This window comes from Tupaia chinensis, unplaced genomic scaffold (genome assembly GCF_000334495.1).
Source record: "Tupaia chinensis unplaced genomic scaffold, TupChi_1.0 Scaffold141490_1, whole genome shotgun sequence".
Classification (NCBI taxonomy): domain Eukaryota; kingdom Metazoa; phylum Chordata; class Mammalia; order Scandentia; family Tupaiidae; genus Tupaia; species Tupaia belangeri.
In genome coordinates, this window is record NW_006201352.1 from 2773110 (window position 1) to 2783631 (window position 10522).

Below are 10522 nucleotides of genomic sequence, written 5' to 3' on the forward strand. Positions count from 1 at the left end.
CCCGCCCCTGCGGCTGCTACTGATTTCTATGCACCCACTCCCACTGACCCACAGCTCTGTCAGCCGCATGTGATTCGGAGAGAGTGAGCAGGCCAGCCTGTCCAGGTGGATTGTTCCAGAACCACTAGGCCCGAGGATTCTGGTCACGGTTCCTGTGGAAGGAGCAGCCCCTCCCTTCCACCCCTTCCTCCTGTCTGTCTTTGAGTATGAGACTCATCTGGGCATCGGTCTTCATTCTCGGTCTGCTGAGTCTCAAGACTGCAGGTCTCACTGACCAATGGCCTATGTGCTGCACCCAGACCTTCTGAGTCTCCTACCAGGAAGCCCCAAGTCCAGGTAGGGGCCATGCTGCAAGACCCCAGCTGCAAGAGCTGACCCCACCCCCGAGTCCTCAGTTCCGCAGGCAAGATGGTGCCTGCACTGAGATGAGGGTACTGAGGCAGGAAGTGAATGGCCAGTCTGGGCTGACAATGACATGTCCTTGGTACTCGGGACTTGCCCAGCACATCACATCCATCAGCTCAGTGGGTCCATTTTACAGGGAGGGGAACAGAAGCCAAAAAGATGAAGGCATGCATCCACATGTCGGAGCTGGGCAGCTGACCTGGCCTGACACCTCCTCCACGCCCAGCATGTGGCTGCCCCGAAACTGCAGGCTCCTTCCCAAAGCACCCTCAGTTCCGCAGGCAAGATGGTGCCTGCACTGAGATGAGGGTACTGAGGCAGGAAGTGAATGGCCAGTCTGGGCTGACAATGACATGTCCTTGGTACTCGGGACTTGCCCAGCACATCACATCCATCAGCTCAGTGGGTCCATTTTACAGGGAGGGGAACAGAAGCCAAAAAGATGAAGGCATGCATCCACATGTCGGAGCTGGGCAGCTGACCTGGCCTGACACCTCCTCCACGCCCAGCATGTGGCTGCCCCGAAACTGCAGGCTCCTTCCCAAAGCACAGCTGAGACTTGTCCTGCAGGCCTCACAGTGGACCCTGGGGACGACCAACCCTGTGGTTCCGGGTAGGGGCTCCAGTGAGCCCAGTGCAGGCCAAAGTTCTCAGAAAGTAGACAAGAAAGAGGAACAGTGTGCAATCTGGCCCTGGCTCTCTCTAAAACCCTGGGACAGAGCTTTAAAGTTGGCAAAGCTCTTGAGACTATGTGGTCTCATTTAGCTCCACCAGACAGGGGTCATTACCCCCAACTACAAAGGAGGAAACTCAGTGACCTGCCCAAGGTCACACGGCTAGCACATGACACACCGGGCCTCGAGCCTACAGAGCTCACTCTCTACCCTGTGCTCTGCTGCCGTCCTGCCCCCTTCCAGAGTGTGCAGTGAGGTTCGCTGGGCTCCGCCTGACAGGTCGCTGTTTGGGCAGCAGTGCTGAGAGTGAGCTTGAGCCTGCTGGACATCCCTTCCTCGGGGCCCGGGGCCCAGGGCTGGCCACATACCTTTCTTCCTGGCCAGGGTGATGATGTCGGCCGCACTCTTGCTCATGACCTTGGTAATATACACGGGACAATTGATCCGGCCTGCGATGGTGATAGCCCGGAACACAGCCTCGGCCTCCAGCTGGGAACAGCAGGTACCAGGGTCACAGGGGGGAACAGCAGGGAGATAGTCACCACCCACCCCTAGGTCCCAGGGCTCTCCCTGAACTGGCATCCTTCTTTTCTTTTTTTTTTTTTTTTTAATTAAATACGGTTAAAAGGGAATTCTATTGTATCAAAAGAGGAAAACATTCTAAACTTTAAAAAAGAAAAAAAAGAAAGAAAAGTTATATATCTGTCTAGATGCCCAGAAGACAGAATTATGCTAATAGGCTTGTTTGGAAGCATTCTAACTACCATGTTAGAAGATCTCCACTCGCCCAGGGATAGACTGGACAGAATAAGATATTAAAGGCTCATGAAATGGCCCAAGATTGGTAAAAAGCCTGACGGAAGTAAATGCAATGTCTGGCAAGCATCCTTACCTTCATTCACGTGTAAACACAAAACAATGAAACTGCCTGCTGTTTTGTCTTCTGCCCTCTCTAGACCAGCTCTTCTCAGACCGAAGGGCCAGTTCTACTCTGAATCACTTTGTTCTCCATTTCCGACCGGATGTGGCCCCGGGGGTGGGCTGCTGCCCATGACAGGCTGTGGCCTGTCCTGCAGGTTGCATGCTCTGTGGGCCCAATACCACCTGAAAGAGCCCTCTCTGCTCTCTGGGGTGAAGTCACTGGTCACTTGCCCTGGCGGGGTGGCAATATCCAAAAGTGTGTGAATATTGTCACCTGGTGGGTTCTGTCATGATCTCATCACAGGCCAGGAACAAGTAGCTCGTGGCCCATCACTGGGCCATGGAGACCACAAAGAGCCCTCAGCAAAGCCAAGAGCCCCTGGAGGAGGAATTCTGTCTGCTTATGACCTGCTTCTCCAGGATCCAGCACAGGGCCAGGTCCGGGATGCAGGTCCTAGAAGACTTGGTACTGGTTTGACAAGGCCATCAGAAACTATTCGCAGCTCAAAAGATGCTTGCTAGGGTATTCACCCTATTCCATGCCCAATCTGCTTGCCTTCCTCTGTCCCCTTCCCTAGACACACACACACACATATGCACACGCTCTGCCACCCTAGGGAAATTCACCCATTTTCAGTTTGGGGAACACAGGGCAGAGGGAGTTGCTTCCTGGGTGCTAGGCTTGAGACATGGGATCATTTCCCTCTCATCTTATACAGGGGTCCCTAGTCGCCAGGCCACAGACCAGTGTCAGTCCATGGCCTATTGCCCCCTACCCAAGGCCCCACGGTGGGTGGTGGGTGGCAGGGGAATGAGAGTGAGGCTTCATCTGTGTTTGCAGTCACTCCCCATTAATGGTATAGCTGCCTGGGGTCTGCCTTTGACAGATCAGGGAAAGTACTGGATTCTCATGAGAATGCAAACCCTATTGTGTAATTGTTTCACTATATGTTACAATGTGGCAGTGGTGAAAACGGGATGCACGGTGGATGTGGGACACTGGGGTCATTCTAGGACCAACCCCATCCCTAAAGGAATCGTCTTCCAGGAGGCTGATCCCTGGTGCTAGGAAGGTTGGGGGTTGGGGTCTACTGATCTAGTATACAAAGTCCTCAGTAAGGATTCTTACAAAGTCCTCGGTAAGGATTCATTTTTTTTTTTTTTTAGTGTTTATTCTGCTTTTTTATTTTGTAATTTCTTATTTACATTTGTTGTACACCTTTGGATTCTTATCCAGTATGGACAGTGAAGTGGCTGTGGGCCATGGGGTGCATGTGCTGTGCCCAACAAGAGGCAGACTCTCCTGGCTTCTCTGATGGACCCACAGCCCCAGGGCTCCCAGGGAAGGTAAGAAGGGCTGGGGTGCTCTGGCTGACAGAACGAGAAGAAGCTGGGGCCCTGCTGGGGCTATTTCAGCTGGAAGGGTATCGGGATGGGCATGCAGTGACGTCACAGTCACTCTCAGGTGGGCACGTCCTTACCTCTTCAGGTCGGCTCAGAGCATGGCCCTCAGGACCCGTGATGCCCATCTCTAAGATGCGCTTCTGTTCCTGTAAGACAAGAATGAATGAGGCAGCAAATATAGAGCGTCAGAGCTGGAAATCATCCCTCCAGCCCCCTGCTTAGACCGACGGAGCAGCCAAGGTTCAGGGGGATGCAAATGTTCCTTGCCCCAGGAACGCTTTAATTTCAAAACATAAATAAATAAATAAAAACTTTCTTTTTACGTTGCCCAGATGCCAGCTGTGCTGCTGCTAATTTTAACTTCTGAGGTTTCTGTGTCATCCTGATACACATCACTATCATGAGCCTGGGCTCTATCAACGGAGGAAAAAAGTCACAATTTCATAAGTCACAATTGTAGAGACCAGCAGTTAGCGTAATGGCTATGTCGCTGGACTCCCACGTAGTTGACCGTGGTTCGAGTCCCAGACCCGGTGGCTTAAACTCCACACCGTGCGTGCCCAAGATCCCAAGAGGAGAATGGAGGAGAAGGGATTGCCGTGCGGCCATTCCCCCTGGGGGGTGATGTCTCACTTTCCGTCTCTCTCTCTCTCTGTCTTTCTGGTGAGCGCACACACCCTATAGCGAAAACCTCTCCAAAAATAAAAAAAAATTTAAAAGTCACAATTGTACAGGGTCTGATTGCTGGCTGGGGCATGGCGCGGTGAACCGGTGCTCCTTCTGCTACACCCACCCACCTCTCCCTTTGCAGTCCTGCACGCCACGCCCACACCTGCTTCGAGTCCACTCTAGTATCAATGAGGGGGAGTAAGCAGGGGTATAAGAGATGAGCTTCAAAGCCTGCCCAGGCCTACCCAACTCTGAGTCCTGCAGGGCTCTCCTTCGGGACGACACAGGTGTCTGACATGGAGGCTGACATGAAAGAGCCCCAACCATCCCTGAGACTGAGCAAGTGGGTCAAGTTCTCTGAACGTCAGTCCTCTCTTCCGTACACTGAGGTCAGTAGGGCCGGCTTTACTGAGTAACGGAGCCAGCATATGTAAAATGCGTAGCCCAGTCCTTGGAGCACAGAACCGCTCCTTAATTGGAAGCCAGCTCTTCTGATCTCTAGTCCCCCCCCATCTGTCTCTATGGAAACCACGACCTCAAACTTATACCCCCCCTCACGGGTCCCTGGGCTGATGGCCCAGATTCAAATCCATCAAGGTGTCCTTGCCCCAGGAAAACTTTAAGTTCAAAAAATAAATAAATAAAAATTTAAAAAATACATATTTTTACGTTGCCCCAATGCCAGCTGCGCTGCTGCTAATTTTAACTTCTGCGGTTTCTGTGTCATCCTTAGACGCATCGCTACCATGAGCCCTGGGCTCTGTCAACGGAGGAAAAAAGTCACAATTTCAATTTTGCATCTGTGGTTATTAAACTCAAGTTCATTATATGAACATAACCCAGAAAGAATGTTAAGGTCTAGCAGCTGGGATGTACTTAAGTAAACAATGGAATAATTTCAGCTACTGAAGATGGTGTTTACAACGCATTTTTAGAAACTACGAAAAGATGATATGGAAAAAACTCTTATGTAGAACTGTTTAAATGTCAGTCTACCATTTCTGTTACAAGGAAGGAAACAGGGCAGGAAATAAGGGAGGGAGGGAGGGAGGATAAAAGACGGCACGCAGGGAAGAGCAAAGACGAGAGTAGAGTGGCTAACGGCAGTGGCTGAGCACATGCACTGCTCTCACTTCTAAAACCTCACGACGGCAGCAGAAAAGATACACGAAAACCAAGGAAATGCAGAAGAGACATCAGAAACAAATTTGGGGAGCTGGAAAGCAGATGTACAAAAGGTAACAGGTGTATTGGAACTGAGCAGGCGAAATCTTCAGTTCCCAGAAGAAAAGCTAAGACACGCCTGACATAAAACAAGAACAGAAGGTTCCAGACCAGAGTCCTCGCACACAGGTGGGGGGAGTGTAAGTGGGTCCACTTTGGAAAACCGTTGAGCCGTAGCCACTGGAGCTGAGTACATACAGACTCCATGACCCAGCCATTCTGCTCCGACAGACACACTAACAGAAACGTGAACATACATTCCACAACAGAGTGAGCAAGCATGTTCATGTATTCACAGTGCTGAAAAACGGGTACAGATAAATCTCAGAAACCTCATATTGAGCCAAAGAAGCTGGACATATCGAGCGCATATTGTAGGGCTCCATATTTAAGACGCTCAAGAGCAACAAAAACTAAGACACGTAGGGGATGCAACTTCCAAGTGCCCAGTGACCCACGCCCTTGTGGAATCCCCTTTCTCTGAGTATGGGCTGGACCTAGCCTCTTACTTCAAATGAGCAGAATACGGCAAAAGAGATGGATACTCCTTCTGTGGTCAGGGTATAAAAAAGGCCAATTTCTACCTGGCTCGTGTGTTCCTGCTCTCTGCTCCTCTGGAGGAAGTCCGCTGACATGTCAGATGCCACATGGCAAAGAACCAAGGGAAGTCTCTGGCCCGCAGCCAGCAAAGGGCAGAGGTCATCTTCCTGAGAGTTTTCGAAGGACTAAATTCTGAAAGCAACAATCTACATCAGGCTGGGAGTGAACTCTGCCTCACTCAAGCCTTGAGATGACTGGAGCCTTATGGGACACCTTCCCTGTGGCCTGAGAGAGACTCTGAGCTGCAAGACCACGAGGTAAGAGATACTTATGGTTTTAATATGCTAAATTCCAGAATAATTCCTTTTTTTTTTTTTTGAGAGATTTTCACTGTAGGGCGTGTGCGCTTGCCAGACAGACAGAGAGAGACATAGAGACAGAAAGCGAGAAATCCCCCCCCAGGGGGGATGGCCACACCGCAATCCCTTGTCCTCCATTCTCCTCTTGGGATCTTGGGCATGCACGCACACGCGTCCAGCGTGAGTTTAAGCCACCGGGTCCGGGACGCAAACCGTAGTCGACTACATGGGAGTCCAGCAACATAGCCATTATACTAACTGCTGGTCCCCAGAATAATTTCTTATACAGTCCTAGATAATTATTTGGATACCAAAAGTAGGGTGTTACACAAAAAGTTACCTAAAAACGTGGAAGTGTCTTTGGAACCAGGTGGTGAATGGAAGCTGCAGAATTTCTGAGGAGCATGTTGAGTTGCCTTGAAAAGATTGTTAGTACAAATACAGTCTTTGAGGGGGAGGGGTCAGCAGATGGCATAATAGCTATGTTACTGGACTCCTATAAAGTTGGCAATGATTTGAGTCCTGGACCCGGTAGTTTAAACTCATGCGTGCCCAAGATCCCAAGAAGATAATGGAGGCGTACGGACTGCAGTGTGGCCATCTCCTGGGGGTGGGGTGGGGTGATTTCTTGCTTTCTGTCTCTTTGTCTCTCCAGCAAGAGACACACCCTATAGCAAAAACCTCTCTTAAAGAAGAACAAAGAAGTATGGCCTTTGAGGACATTGCTAAGAGTGCTCAAAAGGAAGTGAGGGCATGTTATTGAAAAGTGGGGAGTGGGGTCCTTGCTAGGTAAGAGAGTGTATCACGCTGCCCCCTGCGGTTGTATAGGACGCAGAACATGTGCCTAACGAACCGGTAAAACTCCCCGCAAACTGCTGAAGGTACCACCTGGTTTCTTCTTACTGCTTATTAAAAAAGGAAGGAAGAAATAAATTGAGGAAAAGACTTTAAAAAAAAAAGGAATCAGGACACAATGATTTTGAAAACTGTCAGCCCCTCCAAAAAGGAAACGATAAAATTAAGAAATGGCTTCTGAGCAAATCTAAAATCTGAGAGTACCAGATTAACAGTCGTCTCATGATAAACTAAGGGTGTGACTACAATGTTTGGTTAAGAACCCACAAAGATGAGTGATGCTTCCAAGTGTTATTCGGTAACCAACAAAAACGTCGTTTAGACTCAGCTGTGGTGATGCAGGTGGTAGGGTGCCACCACACAAAACTGGGGACACCTGGGTGGGCTGAGTTCAGATCACAGATCACCTTGAACATGCCAGACACCATGACCTGACTGGCTTGGGGTCTGGGAGGAAGACAGCAGAACAGTAAGACCTGTGAGAGGTCAAACTCCACAGCACTCTCTCCTTTCCTCCTCCTCTCACAAAAGACAGAAGTAAAATGTTATTTTTTCTTTTAAAAAGTCCTTTAAAGAAATTAAGGGTATGCCTGGGGACCCTCTCAATCAAACAATAGGACCTCTAGAAGCTTAAGGATGTCCTCCTCAGCTCTCTCATCAGGGAAGAGGGCTAATCTGGAAGAAAACTGTGGTATCTGTCTAATAGAGTAAACCCTGCTGAGAGTCACAGGAGGCCTACAAAGATTTTGAACAAATTACTTTAGCAAAACATTGGCAGCTTGGAAATGAAATACAAAAAGGAAGCAGCTGGACCCCAAGATTCTACTGGGATTAGAAGCAGGGCGAGAAACCACTCAGTGGCAAATATGTGCTACCTTTCGTGAAAAAGAATGGATGACTCAGAATGGTGGAGGCCATGGAGCCAACACAGGCAGAGTCAGAAAGAGCTGCCTCTCATGCCTAAGCAAGGCTTGGCTGAGAAGAACTGCAAGCAAGGCTAACAATTACGAGCTCAAGGTTTCAACTGTGTTTGGTGTGCTGGTTTGTGCTGTTTTGCTTTCAATCTCTCTGCCATGAGCTTTACTGTCATTATGGTACCCTGTAAGGGCAAAATAACACCCCCAGTCTTACTGTAACTTTTACAATAAAACCAATTAATAATCCTGAAAGAATGCAGACACCTAAGGTGCCGGTGAATGGGAATTATTTCCGTGAGACTCACCCCACTGCCTGGAAAATGTCAATAAAGAATGCTGCATTCACTTCTCCTACTGGGGATTACATAGATAGCATTAGAAAGGTTTGGGTTAATGGAAAGCTACTAAATTGGTGAAATGACCTCAGTAGCTGGGAGAGGCTCAGGGGTTCGTCTGCGAGGTACTGATATCTCAAACAAAGACCACGAGTCACATTTGATCTCAGGACAAGGAAAGATTGCCACTCAAGGTACTGATATCTCAAATAAAGACCATGAGTCACATCTGATCTCAGGACAAGGAAAGATTGCCACTCCCCCAAGCCACAGCCATTGTACAGAACAACGCATAGAGGGTCCCAAGTACACAATAACCTTTAGGTCAGTCATTAAGCTGCTTACAAGACCACATTCCTTTCCCATATGGGCAATAGGCTCACCCCCTTAGTTGTAATATAGATATTCCACTTTAGTATAGATTAACTGTGTCTTTACTTAACAAGATAAGATTCCTATCTAGGCCTTTGTAACCGGCAATGCTGCCACCATGGCCTGGGGCTGAAGTTATCAGTCCTCTCACCCAAAAGACCTTTCCCAATAGTCAAGATCTAAGAAGAGAATGCACCAGACAAATAGACTCCCTCACCCTGAGGACTGTGACCGATTACACCTAATCAAACAGAACAGTGCATCATGTTTTATGATTATTGTTCCCATCCTTTGAATACCTCATTTTTTAGAGTAAATTATTTTACTTCCCCCTCACCCCTCCTATTTCTGTAAACATCCCTCAATAAATACATATGTCTCTCAAAATAAAATGAATAAGAATGCAAAAAAAAAAATACGCATGTCTCATAGCCACTAAGGCTACAGTCTTGAGCTTGCTCTGACTATAGTCGGCTGAGAACATGCTAAATAGCATAGAGGTAGGTCTCTGCCTGAATTTCTTCTCACCTGTGGGTTGAGTCTCAACCCACCCCAGCTGGAGCAGGTCTCCAGTATCAGAAGATGGAACTAAGTGCCCAGAAGGTAAAACCAAGAGCCACAGAGGATTATCTGTGGGCTGGGGTCAGCAGCTGGTGTAGTGGTTAAGGTGCTGGACTTTCACCCAGCCAACTGTGGTTCTAGTCCCAGACCCACTGGCTTGAAACTCAAAATCCCAAAAGGAGAATGGAAAAGGGATTGTGGTGTGGCCATCCTCCCTAGAGGATTATTTCTCTTTCTGTCTCACTGTCTTTACCTCTCCAGCGAGCACACATGATGACAAAAATCTCTTGTCTGTGGATTATCATCAACCTAAGTTCCAATCCTAAGGACCCTGTGGCTGGTCACCTTGGCTTCCTCCTCCTCTTCACCATCCAATCCGTACATGAATTCTGTAGGTTGTGCTTTTTTTCCATCACGCTTGCCTCTTCCATCTTTTCTCGCTCTTTCCTCTCTCTATCTCTTATGAGAACTGCTGGCATAGAACCTAGCTGTTCACCCTGACTATATTCTTTTCCCATCAGATTCCGTACTCCTCATACCGGATGGTCAGAAGGTTTTCATGTCTCATGTCACCTACAAAACATTTGTATGCTATAGCCAGCTGTGTGCGAGATGAACCACGCATCCCTGTCACCATTGATCCCTCACAACAGCAGTGAGTAGGCCTTTCTGGATGAAGAATAAGGGCTTTCATGGTGTCAGTATCTTTGCCCAAGGTCATGTGGTTGAGAGATGGAGGAGGCCAGACTGGAACGCCTGCCCCAAGCCTAGGCTCTGTCCTGTGCGCCCATTTCTGGTTTGGATAAGACAACAAGCAGCACCAGCTTCCTTATGTGTTGCCTCTGGTACCCCCCAGGTTTGCAGAGCGTTTTCATTTAGATCCCCATCTGTCCCTCATAAGCACCCTTCAAGGGTCATGGAGCAGTTTCGTTATCTCCATTGCACAGGTAAGAAAACTGAGATTCCAGAGGCCACGCGGGCCGTCAATGGCCACACGGTGGATGGTGCACAAGTGATGCGTCTGTGTGTCTGGTACGATATCCAGTTCTCGGCTTGACCTTTTGCCTATTAATCTCACTAATCTGCACCCTTTTATTGCACTTTTCCAAAGAAGGAGAAGCAGACTGAACTGGAAGGGGCAGAACTTCTCAACACTCACCTGAGCTATCAAATCTCCATTTTCGGCATGGACCAAGATCACAGCCCCCAGCCCCTTGAGGAAGGTGAAGGCTTCGTAGAGCTAAGGAGAGATAATCAGAGATCGACGTGAGATAAATGCACCCAGG

The 10522-nt window shown here is 48.7% G+C and overlaps 1 protein-coding gene across 1 annotated transcript in view; it reads right to left on the minus strand.

Moving 5' to 3' along the window:
• The window catches only part of CRMP1 (collapsin response mediator protein 1), an 81202-nt gene that overhangs the window by 25438 nt on the left and 45242 nt on the right, over window positions 1-10522 (minus strand). The window contains exons 6-8 of the mRNA XM_006163195.1: window positions 10396-10476; window positions 3482-3550; window positions 1448-1568 (exon numbers count right to left, since the gene is read on the minus strand). Of these exons, the coding sequence (XP_006163257.1) occupies window positions 1448-1568; window positions 3482-3550; window positions 10396-10476 (271 nt within the window). The remainder of the gene's footprint in view (window positions 1-1447; window positions 1569-3481; window positions 3551-10395; window positions 10477-10522) is intronic.